This window comes from Protopterus annectens, chromosome 8.part0 (assembly GCF_019279795.1).
Source record: "Protopterus annectens isolate FY-2018-M chromosome 8.part0, PAN1.0, whole genome shotgun sequence".
NCBI lineage: Eukaryota > Metazoa > Chordata > Ceratodontiformes > Protopteridae > Protopterus > Protopterus annectens.
Genome location: NC_056741.1, coordinates 1315059249 through 1315079124, shown reverse-complemented (window position 1 = coordinate 1315079124; position 19876 = coordinate 1315059249). Strand labels below are relative to the sequence as shown.

The 19876-nt window shown below is 36.6% G+C and overlaps 1 protein-coding gene across 1 annotated transcript in view; it reads right to left on the bottom strand.

Moving 5' to 3' along the window:
* The window catches only part of CADM4 (cell adhesion molecule 4), a 1113916-nt gene that overhangs the window by 97822 nt on the left and 996218 nt on the right, over positions 1–19876 (bottom strand). The window contains exon 8 of the mRNA XM_044079430.1: positions 4665–4694. Within this exon, the coding sequence (XP_043935365.1) occupies positions 4665–4694 (30 nt within the window). The remainder of the gene's footprint in view (positions 1–4664; positions 4695–19876) is intronic.

Here is a 19876-nt window from a genome sequence, read left to right as displayed (position 1 = left end):
TTCCTTAATGCATCCTTTGAACATTCTGTATCTTTGTCTCAGTAACAGCTTCCATAACAATCACTGCTAAGTTTTTTTTTTAATCAATTTAATACAAGTATGTTGTAACTACGTCTTTTTCAATCATGCAGGCGTTTATGTGCCCCATTTGACTGTAAGCACAGTTTCCACTTAAGGTTATACTGAAAAGATGTACGTGTTTGCTGTAAACCTCCAATAAGCTACAGTTTTGCTGCAGTCAATGCTCATGTAACTATGCTCTATACTAAACTGTTCTTCCACTTGGTTACACACTGATCAAGTCTTGTATGTACTTATTTGCTACTTCCACTGCCAAAGTAATACTTAAAGCATTTTCAAATCCTGGGTAGCTTTTAGATATTTTCTCTCTGTAGCATTTTAACAGACTTAGCATTAAAATGCTTTTGTAATAAACTTACTACTTTATTCCTGTGCTCATTTGTAATGTTATTAATAATAAAAAAACCTGTTCCATTCTTTTGCAATAATCCTGCAAGACTGGGTCTTTGCATCAAATGCTGGAAACACACCTAAATCTGTGATTCTCTTCTTTATGTATCCTCAGCCGAAATGCAGATGTTTGATTCTTTAAATTCTAACAACAACAAATCTGACAGCATTGTATACTGACTACAAAATGGACAAGACCAGTACATGGAGGATGACATTATCAGGCAGGAAGGGAAAGACCAGGGAGGAAAAATGTCTAAACAACTTAAAATGGTCAAACAATTTTAATAAGAATCACATTTCAGTAAAAGTGACAGCCATAGTAAAAACAGTGTTTGGCTAAGTAGCTGAGAAAATTGAGAAACCTCTTTAAAATGTAGTTTTGTAGACTCACTGACGTAAAAGAGTAGCTTGGGGGAATCCAAGGTCTAAACTTACTTTACAGTATATTTTTTACCACTGCAATCTATACTATCTAGATTCTAGTTAAGTTACTGCTTTAGTAGCAAAAATATTGTACAGCAAAATTAATGCTGTAATAACCAACACACTGCACTTACCTTATGGTATCTTCATATTGTTCATGTTTTTTTTGTTTTTTTTTTACTTCTGGTGACTGCAATAATGCCTTCAGCTTCTGGATTTGGATTCACACGTTTCCCTATACTGGCCGGGTGTCTCCAGCATGCAGGTGAGAGCTGTAAAGATGGAACATTATCCAGGCAGTCATGGAGATGAATACTGTATTCACCAGCATCCTTGCAATGAAGCCATTTCTATTACAACCACAAGCCATCCTCTGGAAGGGGATGTGTGTGTAACATCACTATGGGGGCCACTATGACTTCTTCAGGACAGTATACACTTGGACATACATCTGAAATGAAGGCTACTGTGATCATGCTTTGTTAAGCCAAACGCATGTTTCTATGGTCATGCTTTACTGCACCTCCACTCCTCTAGGGGTTGAAGAATCTTCATGACCCAGACTGACACCAGGGCCACACCTCTCCATTACATGTTATCAACAACAGATGCCTGCACCTGTAATCAAAGCCATTTTTCCTGGATTGTTGTTGGGGCTTTATCTAGCTAAGTCAGCTGACATGACTTTTATTGTAATATAGTCTCCCAACTGACGTAAAATAGCATTGTCCTGAATTAGATCTTAGTTGAGCATCACTTTAAACAGTATCTGTAGATTTTTCAGTTTGTCTTCATGACAGTTTTTGTGAGTTGTATGCTCTCAGCTCAGTTCTTTTCACTTCAGTTTTCTTTTTTTTTCTATTGCTGATTTTCTACTGAAGGCAGGGGGTAGATTTGCAAGCACCAGCAGCTGGTAAGAAGAGGAACTGAATACTTTCTTTCATGAATTTATGTCCTGGCTTGCTTATGTCCAGTTTTTTATCATAGACCAGACAGAGCCACAGTATTTTAGGAAGGTTGCCCTGCACTCAGTTGTACTGTGTTTTATGATTCTCTTTTGATTTCACTTATTTCAATGAAGTTAATGAAAAATGCACTGACATATTACTTACAGCAGACTGTTTCTGTGGGACAACTGTGCACCGTTACTGGGGATTTTCAGTTTTCCACACTGTTTTGTGTATGTGGAGTTGGCAGAGATTAGGGGGACCCCTACCGAGGTTGTAATGGGAACTTGCCCATGAAAAATACTTTTTTAGTGTATTTATAGTAATTCATTTTTTCATTTTGTTCAATACAAAAATCAATAAAAATACAACTCAGCCATCAATGATTCAGTTTAAAAGACGTCAAGCCTCTGTGTATTGTGCATTCATTTTAGAATACAGCATCTGCAGTGTTGGGATGGTTCCTTTTCCCACTTTTCTGATTTACAGGAATGTAATATACAAGGGTTTCATATGAAGGAAACTTTTTGCGATGCTTGTGATCTTTGTTAGAAGTACGTTTGGATCATAACTGGAGGTACATAATGTTGACCAAATTATGGCTGAACCAATTAGTCAGTCCCGTAGAGTTAACCACAAATACAAATGAGCCATTCCACAGGTAGTCAAAACTAACGTGCATATCTAAAATAATGTGGCTTACAGAAGAGCCTGGACAATTATAAAGATGGAACTTTTGTGAACTTTAATCTAAATCCAGCATATAACAAGGGGACACACATGAGGAGCAAGTCTACCTATAACATGGTGGGACACGAGGCGCAAATCCACCATATAGCATGGGGGGACACATGAAGCGCAAGTCCACCATATAACATGGGGGGACACATGAGGCATAAGTCCATCTATAACATGGGGGACACATGAGGCTTAAGTCCACCATATAACATGGGGGGACACATGAGGAGTAAGTCCATTTATAACATGGGGGGACACATGAGGCGTAAGTCCACCATATAACATGGGGGGACACATGAGGCGTAAGTCCATTTATAACATGGGGGGACACATGAGGCATAAGTCCACCATATAACATGGGGGGACACATGAGGCGTAAGTCCACCATATAACATGGGGGGACACATGAGGCGCAAGTCCACCATATAACATGGGGGGACACATGAGGAGTAAGTCCATCTATAACATGGGGGGACACATGATGCGTAAGTCCACCATATAACATGGGGGGACGCATGAGGCATATGTCCATCATATAACAAGGGGGGACACATGAGGCGTAAGTCCACCATATAACATGGGGGGGGGACATGAGGCGTAAGTCCACCGTATAACATGGAGGGACACATGAGGTGTAAGCCCACCATATAACATGGGGAGACACATGAGGTGTAAGCCCACCATACAACACAGGAGGATGTATGAGGAGTATAATATTCTCAGCTCTTAATTGTAAAATGTGTGCCTTTTTATAGCTTTCATGGTGAATTTTTATCACTATACTTTTCTTCTCAGAAAGGGGCAGATGGCTTACCTAGTATCAGAAATTCCACATTATGCCGCGAAGATTGCATAGGCTATGCCATTCAGGAAGGAGATACAGAAAAGTTGTCTTTATATACACAGGCACACCACTGCATTTAAATGAAATAACATTTCCATTCCTAATGCACACAGTTTTAAAATGTATCTATTTATTTTTGTTTACCAGTGTAATGCACTGACTAGTATTAATCAATTTCAGGCTCAGACAGGGTGAAATACAAAACATTGCATACCCAATCAGAACTGTGGTGTCCTTAAGTTAATTTTTGACTGCATAGAACTACCCACATTTTCTTTAGATACTCACAACCAGATTGCTCATTATTATGTTGGTGATTCGTGTTTTCCAAAACCATTGTTTGCACTTGTTTTTCGGCTCTCTACTCACTGTAGTGATCTTTGTGGGCTTTAATGCAATGTGGAAAAAGTAAATGTTAAAATCACAGTTTCTTGGACAAAAACAAGGCAGTGTGTTCTGTGTTTTATCTGCTCTTTCAGCAAGCTGCAGTGACCCTGGAGTAAGAATAATTAAATAATGAGGGGAGGGGGCTATAGGTGTAGGTGGCTTGTTCCTCTGCAATGAAGACTTTTTAAGATTATGTGCAGCTCATAGCTACATGGAACTGGTTTAATTCTGAGTATAAGATTTGTATGTTAACCATATCTGAGAGCAAGTGAGCAACTAAGTTTTGTGCAAATACTGCCTTGCTTCTGCATTTGAAGCAGTTTGGTTTCAATGGAAACCAGTAGACCTAAAATGCTCCCAAAAATAAAATCACATGTTTTGTTGCTCTTAAATTAGATTTCCATTACCTAAAATCATCTACATAGTTAATCATACAGGAATTTTCCATAAAACAAGCAAAACAGATATCATAAGTCGTGGTTTCTTTAAATTTTAACATTTTAGTTCCCAAAGCGGCACATGCATCCCAGTGAAGTCTTACTGTTACTGAGCTACATATGATACAGAATGACCAAACTGCTTATGGCCACTACAGCAACAGACAGCTGTGTAAGTAAGGAGCTAGCAGACTCCTACGCAAAAAGTCAAAGGATCCCAAACTGCATATCATTCAACAGCAGAAAGGAAACCCAGCAGCAAGATTTATGAACTAGGTAGTACCCAACACCATTATTTAAGGCTGAGGAGAGATGATTAACAAACTGCATTGTACTACAAAGAACTAGTCTAAGCTACAACAAATAATTACATATTAGTAAGGAGCCAATCAGTGGCTGAAGGATTCACAGTACCTTGAACTTCCACAAAGCTGATTAGACTCTCTGGATAAGGGAGCAAAAAGGAAAAAACAAAACAAAACAAAGCAAAATGTTTACAAATGCAGCACAAGAAAAGGACAAATTGGGAGCATTAATAAATCAAAGCAGTCAACTTCAATATCACAAATTCCAGTACCTTTGCTAACTCAGACCATGACCTGTTATTATGATACTAGTAGGCAAAAAAAATAAGTTTAAATAACATTCCTAAGACTCTAAGCAGTTCCAATATGTTTCTACTATGGGAATTATTTTAATGTATTTAGTTACCCAGAAACCAATAGTGCACCTTGAGCTGGATGCCAACCTACAGACCATATGGCACACAATGGCTGGCCATATGTACTCTGCTTTTTTCCAGCTTTCACTGTTAACATTTAATTACATTTTTAAAAAATGAATTCATTTGCTAACAGGGTAAGTAATCTGTTATCATAGATCATTTTCAGCCATGACATGGGCCACAAGAACAAAGGCAAATACGACATATATGAACAGTTTTGAGTAGTAAATCAAGCAGTGTGGTCTTGGGGGAGTACCCTGATAAAACCCAACACAAACATAAGGAGAACATGGAAATTTGTAAAGATGGTGACAAGCTGTTAGAATTGAACCTTGCACCCTGGAGCATGAAGGCTAAAATGCTAGCTATTGAGCCAATGTGCTGCCTATTCCTGGATTGGACATTCAACTTTCCATTAACTTTAGCAGGACTGAAGAGGGTAACAGTACTGTTTGATCTTCAACTGTTCATTAATTCATTCAGTTTCAGTATTCCTGCATAATCCTATTCAAGGTCACAGAAGAACTAGAGGTGAAGCCTCTGTTGTCAAGCATCCAGAGAGCCAGTCATGGATGGGAAGGCTGTTCCCTACAGGAAGTATACAAACACACACACACACACACACACACACACACACACACACACACACACACACACACACACACACACACACACACACATATGCACACCCTTACACATATATAGATATTGATATGGATATGTGAACCTAAGTTTTGATCAACATCACACATCATCAATCCACAACATACCTCTCAACCTCTTAAAGCAAGAAATCTGGACAAAGCCATAAATAAAGGTGGTACAAAGGCCCAAAAATAGGGAAAATTTTTAAGTATTGCACTAATAAACTTAGAAAGTTGGTAGAATAACATGTTTTGCATTAGCATGAATTGTTTGAAGGGTATGAAGTCTGAAATTTAAATGTCTGTCATTATTTACTGACTTCAGTCTTCAATGATTTGCCTCTAATTTGCCAGAAAATCACACTTTTATGAAAAACAGACCAAAAATATGAGGCAAAATCTGTACAGCTGAGAAGTATGATCCACAACTCAGTTAATCCCGTACATTGAATACAAAAACATTAATCCATAAAGGATCAAAAAGCAAACGACATGTTTTTGCAGGGAGCATCCCCCCTGCATCCCTGTATGTCAGGGGATGTGCCTTCCATACCCCTTGATAATTATATATACTGAGATCACACTACAGTGGGGAAAAGGCATATTCCTAGATCCACACTGTACCACAATCTCTAATTTAAAAACATGCACAAACAATTAAGGACAATATGAATCATTCTCACTTCACTTAACTCCATATCAATTGGCTTTGAGACACACAGGCACACACACAAACACAGACATAGATAGACAAAGACAGACAGGCACGCACATATACACACATGCGCAAGCATACACACAGTTAAGGGCAGTTTAAAAAACTGCCAGTTCACTTACCTCAAAATCTTATGTGAGACAAAATCACAGACCTAACAAAATTCCACAGACACATGGAGGACATGTACACTTAACACTGAAGGCCCCCCAGCCAGAAACTCAACTAAATAATGTGAGGCAGTAATAACAGCCATAGCACCATCTCTTCCAGGATTTTTCCAGTCAAATGAAACATAAAAAGTACTTCTTACTTTTCACAAAGTAACCAGCTGATTTTTATAGTATGGTCTGAACTGCAGGGCATCAGGATAAAGCAGTTGTTTTACACCTCAACCTAGATTTTCTACACAAGAATGCATGCACACTCATTAACATGCATAGTGCACATGGCATAAACAACATATAACACAGGTGCAGAGACACACTCATATGCAAAAATAAAATGCAGCTTTGGGTACAACGTATCTATAGTACTGTTCTATCCAGATGACCTGCAGAACTATTAAGAATATTACTCTTTATTACCATATTTTTTATGTATAGCTCTAGACAGAACTCCATAGGCAGTGCTGAATAGAAAATTCCCAGTATGAAGAAGTGTCACAGGGACAATACTAACACAGATTCTACTCTTTTCCTAAGTAAATTGCAGAATCAACAGACTGAACACCATCACTTTTACTCACACACCCCACTCCCTTGGGAAGGAAACAGTGTTAGTTACAGAGTACCTGCAGTAACATCAGCAGCTTACTCTTCTGCTTAGCAGCATAAAGAACAGGTATGTTTTCTGTCTGTCTGTCTCTGTTCTGTTGTCCTGGGGCACTGGTTCTGGTACAGTGTGCACATTTTTTCCTGATCTTCCTTGCAAATCACATGTTTTATGAATTCAATTGTTCTTTTGGTTTGCTATAACTCAGCTGACTGCAAGAACTTCAACCATTTCACAATTTACTGCTCCCCTCCCCCCTCTTTCACCTCAGCTAATGTCTCTGAGAGCTTTAGCAATAACATACTTTCACACTTCAGAAGCCAAGGTCATAATGAACATGGGAGTGCTGATCAAATCCTCTATATTAGCCAATTAATAGACAACAGACCAGAAATTGTATCCAGTGTCACAGCTGACAACCTACTTCCATACAAGACAGTTTTATGATCAGTAGCACAGCTGGTACTTGGATACTACACGTTTGTAATACTAACATCTACAAGAAAAATGCTATGCTTTACACTGTAAACTGTTACAGATCAAACGGCAATACATTTCAGAAGGCATGTAATTTTGAGTCATCACCTTACATGGTTACTCCCATATATCATTTATTGTACTGACAAACTGATAGCTTTAATACTCATACAAATTATTAATTGCATTTTGCGGCTCTGTGTAGCTTTCTTGGTGAAAACCACACCTGCAGAAAGAAAGTAAGTTTCTGTACGTCAGGAAAGGCCTTAATCCATCATGTAAAAGGGGTAGGATTGATGGTATGACCCACTTATCCAGTCTGCAGGAAAAGGTGAGGCAAAATGCCAGCTAAATAAGGATCACAGTCATGCAAGGATTCTAGTGGGGTGGCCCACACACTAGTGGTTGCCATGGCAGGGTAGCTCCTGAAAATGTCAGTGAGCCCAGTGGGTAAAAGGGATATGCGACTAGAAATGATATGGCGTAAAACAATGGAACACACAATAACAAGGCATTTAGCTACTCTCACTGTCTCACTGTTCTTGTGAACCCCTGATGTCTGCTGTTCCCAGGCAGCAAAAAATAAAAAAACACAAGAACACAGGATTGCAGAGTAATCATACAGCAATGGCGGCAGAAGACATGAGTACCAGTGTTATAACCCAAAGACTGGTAACTCAGAATGTATTCCCTAGACATTTTAGGTCATAGCTACAGCATAATAAGCAGTCAGCCAGGGAAGATCAACTGGGGGCTGGAGGGGTACATACATCATCTGAAATGGAGTCCCTCCACCTGAAGCTATTGGGAAATGTATTGAAATCCCAGAAAAAATGGAGAAACAGTCGTATCACCTGTAAAAACAAGGATGGTTAGAATTGTTGAAGTCAGTATTACACACCAACATGTCCCAGACAGCACTGTCCCAGCTGTAGTAGGATTACCCAGCAGGATGACATAGAAGGCAGTTAACAGCATGGACATGTCCAGCAAATGCATAAATCAGGTGTAGAAAGGGCTGCCAATAAAGTGATGCGGGATCTGCCCTGCCATGACACCCCAAGGGTTTCCATTAGCAGGGCAAGGAAACCACAAAGGTGAAGCATGATATAAAAGTAGAGATGTATCCACTGGACACTGGTCAATTCCTACTCTAACGACTGGATAGCACAGGTGGTGAGAGTGTCACACTAGCACCGACCACTGCACAAAAGTGGAGGATCTGTTCAAGTTTTCTATGGTGTTTGTTGATGGGATATTTTCTTTGAGGGACACTGTGTGCAGGTAACTGCACATTATCAGAGGAAAAGTATTTTATTATGGTGTTTAAATATTACTTGCATTGGCACTTTAAATAGAAAGTGATTATTCAATTATCAATGAATTCTGGCGCCAAAAAATTTTTAAATATGTTCCTTATTTTGATGTTTAGTGGTCTGAAGAAGTCTGCTTTGCAGATGAAAGCACTTACCACGTTGTACAGAGTACTTCAATAAATTGTGTTTTTCTATTCCTTGTTCCAAGTCCATTCACGCTTTTGTTGCTAACCTAGCAGAGACTATTTCCAGTCTCATTGTTGTGATTACGTTGTTGTACGGAGCTTTGGATTTATTTCAGTTCTTTTGCTATGGACAACACAAGTATGGTGATCGAGACTTCATTGGACAAGGACATGCTGAGCACCTTGAAGGCGGATATGAACATTTTACGTGAAAACGTTACCCGCCTGACAGATGTAGTCGGGCAGCTACAGAAAACGCTGTGGGACATGAAAAACGCCACTTCCAATGCTATAACAAGCTGCTCGCGGGTGCTTCATACGTTTCTACACAAGTGGATATCCAGAATGGTCAGGGTGAACCTAATAAGGATTTCAGTGAGGTGACCAGATCGAGACTGATGGGGAATAGTGTCCGCGACACTAGCCAAGTGTTTGACAAGGAATATACATCTGACAAGGAGTTTACTTTCGATTTTTCGCTTTTTCAGGTTGATGAGGATTTTGACCGTTTAGGAGCTCGTCCAAAACGTATGCAACCTGTTAGAACATATACCAAACCTATAACGGATTTGGTTAAAGGTACTGTTGATAATTCTTCCAGCCCAAGGGGCAGGACTGTCAATGTTAATGTTAATGCAATTACTCATGAACTTGGTAATTTAGATCAATTTTTTACTGGTGAATATGATTTTAAAATTAATAACAATCAAAAACATATATATAAAGACAACTCTGCCAACCATAAGGGTACTTTGAAAGATATGATTTTTGGTTTAGGGAAATTACTTTCAGCTGTTAAAAGCATTAAAATAGACAACGCGTATCTACTGAAATGTATTAATTTAGGTATTGTACCTATGGGTTTAAGGTTTTTTAAAATGCCTATGGGAATTGACTTGGATATAGACACTAAGAAGGAGTTTAATAAAATGTTTGATGGCTTTGGTACTAGTTTTATGAATTTAATTATAAAAAAGAACGATGAGAAACTAAGTGTGTTAGTTAGTGAGGTAGAGAAGTTGAATAATGACATTGTAACTGATCTTGTGTTTCCCCAATGGAAGGAGCTATATGAAAAACAATTTAAATTAGCAGAAAATAGAGCAGCTAATACATTTGATAGAAAGAACAAAAAATTGTTACGTGATATAGAACAATATCACCACCACAGGGCATATCTATGGAAATCACAGACCAACAGGGAACCTCTGTTTGAAGCCCAAGATAGACGGGGGACTCACAAGGAATCTGAATCAAATTTTCAGGGGGGACATTTTTCACGCCTCCACACAAAAGGAATTATCGACAAAAGAACCATCAGAACAGATGGTAGGTAATGATGTTGTTAACATTTATGATTTAGCATCACAATTGGAAGTTGTGCCCATTATAGAAGCTGTGTTGCCACATAATTTAGATGATGAAGTAGTTATTGTACACACAGATATGAAAATATTTAATTATACAAGTTTACAGATACAGGAAGAACATTTTTCTTTATTCATGAAGGGTATGAAATATATTCCAACTGTTAAATTTAATCTGACAGACATGATAGCAGAGGTAAAGTTATTCTGTCGTAGGCTCGGTTTGGCACTTACCATGCAAAAGAATGTTGAGCAGTTACCTTTAAAAACACTTAAGAAAAAAAGCACTTACATACCTATGGCACATAGAAACGTGTTAAACTTTGAGGATCTTACCTGTTTAGATATATACAGATATAAACAGCGAAGTAAGACCCTTACTTTTTATGACAATTTGTCTTATAAGGAGAGAAAGTGTTTAAATGAGTTGGTCAGTGATAAAGACATACGGGTTATGAAACCCGATAAAGGGGCTGGGATAGTTTTGTTTCACACCATGGATTACAACAATAAGATACATAGCATCTTAAATGAGACAGGCAATTATGACATAGTGTCTCTCAATGAAGTTAACTTAGGATATCACAAGATTGACCTAGCTTTGGAAGAGTATCTTATTGACAATAGGATTACTGTGGATACTTACAATTTTTTAAAGGTTGATTTCCCTGTGTTAGCTACAATAGTAGGCATACCAAAAATCCACAAGGATATTGTTGATCCACCATTTCGTCCTATTATTTCGGGCAGTAAGTCCAAAACTTACAACATAGGAGTAGCTATAGACAGATGGGTCAAACACATATATGGGAGAACTCCGCACCTTATAAAGGACTCATGGATGTTTTTATCTCACCTTACCCCAGAAAAATGGAAAAAAAATTTGTTATATATCACTATAGACGTCATAGACTTATTCTCCTGTATACCTAAAACAGAAGGACTAGAATTTTTTAGTGAGAGTCTGAAAAGATTTTCCAATCTTAGTTGGGACCGTATCAATTTGATCACTGACATGATGGAATTGGTATTGGATAATAACTTCATTTATTTTCAAGGGGAGTATTTTAAACAGACACGAGGTGTGGCTATGGGGGCCTCGTGTGCTCCCATTTTTGCGAATTTAGTAATGTTGGAATGGGAGAACCAGTGTTTATTTAACTGTACATATTTTCAACATGTAGTATACTACACAAGGTTCCTGGATGACATGTTCCTGTTATGGGACAGACCAAGTGAACTTTTGGATGAATTCATGGTATATCTTAACCAGTCCAATAGTTTTTTGAAATTTACTCATAAAGTTAACAACGAAGGCATTGCCTATTTGGACACTTTTATAAGACACACGGATTCTGGGTTTCAGTCAGAAATTTTTAGAAAGGAAACTTTTTCCAATGGGTATTTGGAATATTCAAGTAATCACCCCAAACACATATTAAGAAACATTTTTAAAGGACAATGTATACGGGCGGCTAGTTAGTCCTCCAATTATGAGACAATGGTCAAAGAAATAAATTTTATTAAGAATATGTTCATCAATAGGGATTATCCTATATCTCTATTGAATGATGTTGCTCTTTATGTTACTAATGAATGGAGTAAAAAATACCCTCCGATATTAGGAACAGTATACAATTACAACACTGACATCCAGTCATGTAATATTGATAGGCTAGAGACTAACAAAGTTTGTGTCTTAATGTTTTCTCCGCATGTCAATGAAATTAAAAATATATTGTTTAGACATTGGTACACCTTAACTGCTGATGATGAAGTGAGAAATATAGTAGGTTATTGACCTTGTTGTGTATACAAAATGGGGTTTAATGTAAAAAGAATATTGGAGAGTGCAAAAAACTTGAATTACAAGAAATTGGATGCATCTACCAAAAAATGTGGCTCATGTCGACAATGCTTTGCTATAAACGAGAGCAAGGGATGCAAGTTGAATGACATCAATAAGACTTACATCAGGTTTAAGAAAGGGAATTGTTATAGTACCAACATAGTATATCTTGCTAAATGTATGTCCTGTACAGCCTTCTATATTGGGAAAACTGAAAGGCAATTTAGAAAGCGGATTTATGAGCATTTGTATAGGATTAAGGTGCATGACACCAAAAATGCCTTATATAGACATTTAAAGGAACATGGTGATACCCATACATTTAGATTTGCCATAATTGATCAGGTAGTTATTACACCACGGGGTGGTAATTTTAAAGCACTCCTTGCAAAAAGGGAAAGTATGTGGCAGATGATGACTAATGCCACAAAATTCCCTGGTATTAATGAATTCATTTCTATTAAACCTTTTTTGCAGTTATTATAAGATGTTTTGATATATCAATTTTGAATAGATATAATATCACTTGTAGTTTGTGTGATATGGAAAGTTGGCAAAATATTTAAATTCTTAGTCACACTATTTTGTATGTGTTTATATCAAATTTTATATACATATGATTGTTTATGACATTATTATTCTCACTTTGAGCAGTATTTATTCAGTGCAGTTTGATTTTCAGTATTTTTCCAGGCAGAGTTGTATTTATAGCTAATACATTATGTATATATCAAATATATTATGTACATTTTACAGCATTTACATTTTACAGTTTTTATATATTAGTACAGTTAATTCATTTATTACAATTTTGGTATTTAATGTTATTATTAATTATTGTATTTTTATTGTGTATAAAAATTTTTAATTATCGGAGGAAAAGTATTTTATTATGGTGTTTAAATATTACTTGCATTGGCACTTGAAATAGAAAGTGATTATTCAATTATCAATGAATTCTGGCACCAAAAAGTTTTTAAATATGTTTCTTATTTTGATGTTTAGTGGTCTGAAGAAGTCTGCTTTGCAGATGAAAGCGCTTACCATGTTGTACAGAGTACTTCAATAAATTGTGTTTTTCTATTCCTTGTTCCGAGTCCATTCACGCTTTGGTTGCTAACCTAACAGAGACTATTTCCACTCTCATTGTTGTGATTGCGTAACTGTACACCCTGTATTAAATAGACATCCTAAGGTCCCCTGCAATGTATCACCTCCCTTGTGTATTGTCCTGTGATTTGCATGCTGCTGGCTGGGTATGGGGCCATGCAGATGCATCATGATGGAAGGTGGACACATATTCAGTACTGATTACATTATGTTAGACATTGTGAAAGCAGCAATTAAGAATGGAAGAAAAGCATATTCAAAAATAATGCTGAAGGGCTGCCCATATCATCTGGAGGTATATATGGCATTCCCAGTTGGGGCACCTGCATGGCACAGATGCCATCTTTGCACTGCAGTTATCCATGATCATAGTCCTGGCATTCCTACCACTTGACAAGGTTGTGCATGCCTTTTTAAACATCTAATTTGGCATGCCAGACATTACAAGGTAGCTGATGACCTCTGTGAACCACCATTACTTCTGGGGAAAATATAAGAAATGCTGATTTGCTAAGAAGGAGAAGTGTCTGCTGTCCTGATAGCTCTTAAGGTTCTGAAATCTGTCCAAGCTGAATGACTTAGATATGCCTCAGACCACTAACCAGGTGGATGAATGGCACCCGTCACTTAAGGTACTGCTGGTCTGGTCACATGCTCCATTGCTTGAATTGCTTCATATACCACAGCTGGACAACAATATGACAGAGTATTTTTAACAAGCACTGCTGTAGTTACACCCTTTACTCCTCTCAAAAGTGCAGTGTAATGTATCAAGCATCAGAACGAAATATGTTATGGACACAGATTTCCTCCAGGCTGTGGCTGCTTACTACCGCCTTTAGTCCTATACCCATTACATACACCAAGCATCCATAAATCTCCTTGTGCTCCTATATCTCCTAAATTTTGGTGACATTCTGTTACTGCTTGCGGTCATGTTCTATGTGTTTTGTTTACAATCGCTCAGGTTTTGGTGACTGCCCCACTGCATTGGTAACACAACATCCATTACAATGGCAACATGTGGACTTGATACAGCAGTCTAGAGGCAGAGAATGAGAACCTGTTCAGATGGTGATGTATCTGTTATCTGTGAAAGATGGTCTGTATGGTGCTTTTTTCCCCAAGCCACTGAATTAAGCATGTGAGTCCTACAACCACTCATTCCTTATACATTCAATCTGACTCCACACAAAAATTGACAGATTTATATCATACATGAATTGGGTCACTCTAGCTGTAGTGCCATATGGAAGGAGAGTCATTTTATTTCTACTATCACAAAGAAAAAGAAAAATGCAATGGTATACAATCATCTTTTCCTGGGACGTTTCAGCAATGCAAACCATACTGCTTGGGCACAAAACTGCCATTTTATCAAATGTTTCCACCCATAATTGTAACTGGATACTAACAGAAGTGTTAGGATAATCTTTTATTCTCTACTACCTCTGGCAAAACACCTCCTTTTAGCCTCTTTGCACCTGAATTCCCCAATTTCTACCCCCGTCTTATAACTTTTATCATTCCTTTCTTCTACTTTAGTGGCCTCTGGAAATGTCGATGACCTGCTGTCTATAATAAGGAGCCACCCGTGCTGAGTACGTATGCTGTTACTTCTTCTACCATTACTTGGCCATGTGTATCCTGAAAACAAACGTCTAATGACAGTATGTATGGTGGTGCCAGTTTCATGGTGTATTTATGCATTTACAGAAGGCTAATGGAAGATAACATTTCATTCCTTTTACTGTGACCACTGCAGTGCCATCTTTGCTCTTTGTTTCATGCTATGACATTGTGTATCCTTCTCTTTTATAACTGATTTAATGTTCTTCCCCTCTCATGCATTAAACTGTAATCTGCTCTTTAACATATTACTGTATCACAGTAAAATTTTAGAATTTATGCAGTTTCAGTTTTTTAAACTGCACCATCAATAAGTTTTATGCACTCTATAGTACAATAAAACGATGCATTTTGCACAGCTTTTATTTGTATTCAGTTCATCATGCTTAGTTCATGAATAGCATATTGTTTCAGAATTTAATGGTTTGTGTTATAAAACACTCTGTGTATCTTATTCCATCATACTGTGATAACATTCAAGTGATGCATGTCGGACTGTTCTCAGCAAAATGTTGCTTTTTTTGTCAAGTATATCCAAGATGTAGGCATACAAACATATACAAAGGAAGCAATGTGTGCCAAATATAAGTGTTACAGCTTGGCAGAGCACTTGTCACTGTGTGATTAGCATACATTTAAGTGTGTGGCAAAGCAAGATGCCAAAGGCCTGGAGTCTTTCATAGCTACGCTTACATTTATTTCATAACACACAATAAGCAACACTATAGACTGTATAAGTGTTCTTAATATATAGTTCATGTAGGTGTGTGTGTGTGTGTGTGTGTGTGTGTGTGTGTGTGTGTGTGTATGTATATATATATATATATATATATATATATATATATATATATATATATGGAGCGATACAGAATCTTGAAAGCCCCAAATCCTGCAGACCAAAATCCTAAAAGTTCAAAATACTGAAAACTCAAAATTGTGAAAACACACAGGATACCAACACTCACTATATTCCAGCATAAGTACATACAGAAACATATTACCCTTCAACAATATGCAGGGAGGAAAGCCCCCCTGCACCCCCCCATGTGGGGGGAATGTGCTCCCCACACCCCCTGCTACTTAAATATATCAACTCTGAGATTGTACTTCACTACACTAAGTGCAATCTTGGTGTTGATATATTTAATAACAGAAACAACCTGCTTATACTTGGAGAACAGTAATATAGTTTCTGTTTTATTTGTTTCTGTATGTACTTGTGCTGGAATATAGTGAGTGTTGGTATCCTGTGTGTTTTCAGTATTTTGAACTTTCAGGATTTTGGGCTTTCAGGATTCTGTAGTGCTCCCATAAATATATATATATATATATATATATATATATATATATATATATATATATATATATATATGTATATATCTATATATATATCTATATATCTATATCTATATATATAATCTATATCTATATATACATTTACACACACACACACACACACACACACACATATATATATATATATATATATATATATATATATAGATATATATAGATATATATTGAGAGAGAGAGAAACATAGCTTGCTTTGGTACCACCTGGTGCTGTTTCTGAATATGATACTGTTTATGTACCACATCCCTTCACAGCTGAGGATCAAATAAAAAAAAAATCTCATCTTCTGTTAAATTGCAGCAAATGGTTTGCTACAACTTTTACCACACATAAAATGCTGAAGCATTGCAGTACTGCACAACAGAATATACTGAACATTATTGAGAAATGCCAGTAGAGAAATTACATCTTTGTATGCCCTAGCATCTTACACCCAGGGTGGCTTCCCCTTCACCTTACTTCTCTCTCTCTCTTTCTGTACATATATATATATATATATATATATATATATATATATATATATATAAATCTATTTATAGACAGATAGATACATAGATATGGATGGATATACACACAAGCAGTTACACACAGACATAATATATATCTGCAATACCTTTTCACATTGCACAGTTGTTGCGTTGACCCCTTGCAGTGCTCGGTTCTCAGTTTCAGCTCATGACTATGGTGACTGCTGTGGAGTTTGCATGTTCCTACTGTGTCCATGTGGACTTTTGCGGGATGTTACAGTTTCTTCCCACATCCCAAAAACGTGCTTCAGTTTAACTGCCATTTCTCAAATATAGCCCATAGTTGTGAGCCTATACAGTTTGAGGTTCCAGTGCATGTGCCCACTGAGTGCCAGGACAGGTAATGACTCTAGCCCCATCCCTACATTAGGATAAACAATAGATTACTGAATATTTACAGAAATAATGGTAAATGAATGAATGATTTCCATCAACACTGGTAAATGACAAATTACAAGAAGCAGATAAAAAGCTTCTCTGCTGATGGATCTTTTTAACATGTTATACGAGTAATGCATGACACCTTTTTACTTGGCTGTTTCATATCATTTATAGTTTAAACTGTTTTCCTAAATGAAATGTGACTGATTTTGCGACTGCAAAATCATGTAACTGCTTACTAACCTGCATTTTATGAACATCCTCTTGATTTCTGTTGTGCTGTATCTTTATGTAATGTACCTAGCATTGCTTTTGATACACAAGTCATTTTTCACATCAGTAAAACTTGTGCCCCCTAAATGCATAAAATACAGAAAGATTGCATCGCTTAAATCTGCTGCATGACACATAATTGCTTTTATTGAGTATGTGTGCTACTGTCACATAATTAATGAAGGCCTACATAAATTGTTTTAATTATATATTTGCTAATCCCATGAACTTAATTTGTATGTTTTTTTCATATACAGTGCTCCAGATGGGTGTATTATATAAATGTTCAGCTAGATATAGATATAGGGGTCTGTGTTACATTACCAAAAGTTTAAATCAGCAGAAATCAATCCAGAGACGACAAGACCAAAATTGCATAAAAATCAAATGTTTACTTTCCTGAACTTTAAAATATGGAAACAGCAAGTGCTTCAACAAAAACAAAAATACAGCTTCTCTTACATTTTTTTCACCCCCTGCAAATTATATGTATCAACTCCGAGATCGCACTACAGTGAGGAAAAGGGTACATTTCCACATCCTCACTGTACTGTGATCTCCATTCAGAAGCTCTGAGCGCTATGAAACATGCACTGCCACTGCTTTGATATTTTAGAGCTTCATATGTCTTATTGTCTCCTGCAATAGTAAGTTATTTATAAAATAAAGTTTTGCATTTTTGAGTAACATGAATATCTAACATGAGCTGGATTTCTCCTGAAGTAATATGTCAGCATACTCCCAGTTGTGGGATACTTCCCTTAAAAAAAATTAAACACTATGATAATGATCATCTCATCTTTGCTAGTTTCAAGTATCGGTATGTGTATTAAATACAAAAAAAGTTTAAAAAAACTTTAAAACGGAAAAATAATGCATAATGCATGCTCTTTTAAAAAAGACACACTTTGGCAAAATACTGTGCAGCATTTTCGAGTGGAAGTATTTGCTAATAATTTATAGGAACATGTATATTTTTAATATAATATGTACAGCTATCATGTATAATCAGTTGAGATTACAAGTCTTGTAACACGCTATGTTTGGAAATTTGATTTTGATTGCACTAAAACAAAATTATTTATTTATTTATTTATTTTTTTTACAAAGGTTATTCTACGGTTCAATCAGCTGAAAAAATATATAATTTGTAGTGGAAGTATATTCAATCTTGAAATTTCCAAGGCTGACTTTTTAGAGTTTTTAGGCTTCAGCATTATTCACAAAGGATTAAAATATATTTGGGTTTCCTTATTAGTATTAAATGGTCACATGACTTGGTACCTAATGCCCAGTCACAATTTCTTTCTTTAAATTTTTGAGATTCCTGTTTGTGAGAGACTGATAGAATCTGTGCAGGGGGACTTTTTTCCCCCACTGCTATGCTACTGTGAAGCTAGTAATAATACGTACTGGGATGAGAGGTTATAGTACTGTTTGACCTTCCTTGCAAAGAATTATTGTAATTATTTATTTTATTTTATTTATTTATTTATTTATTTTTGAGTTAGGGGTGTATACAGTAATCATGTCCTTGACTACTTGAGATTAAGGTAGCAGCATTTTCTGACCTCTGGAATGTATCAGATAGTATTTGGCATATCCCTAATTAACTGTATTTCCCCTCACCTTTTTATCTTAGTTTATAAGCATTATTGTCTCATTTAGTTTTTTTTTTTTCTGTTTTGCCCTTACAGGAGGAATTGAATGTTGTTACTGAACTATATTACCTATGAACTCAGAGGTTCAAAATTCTGCAAAAGAAAAATGACTTCCAATAAGCATTCTGTACTCGCAGTAACAAGATCCATTATGATGGTCTGGGTTAATATAAATGTTAGAGAAAAGACAGTAGCATTCCTTAATGAAAATATTAACCTACAGATATGATTTTCTACTGTCATATAAGAAACGGGTGTAAACAAATCTAAGAAAAGTAAATAATCCAATAAAATATAAAGTTCCTGGCGGAGTAAACGCCTTTAGCCACAAAAGAGATAAAAAGTCACGAAACAATATATTTAGGCTAAAAGTTGACCACGGTAATGTATGCTTGTTGCGAAAGAAAACAGAGACTTTTTTATCGATCTAAGTGGATTATATAGTATGTTTCTTTCGCAACAAGCATACATTACCGTGGTCAACTTTTAGCCTAAATATATTATTTTGTGACTTTAAATCTAAGAAAAGTGCCAAAGTCTGCACCTGAAAACTAATCACATAAACAATAATTGTTTTAATGATTCTTTGCTTAAATTTTATGACCTTCTGAATGGTCTCTATGAGAGAAGAAGCTGTTCT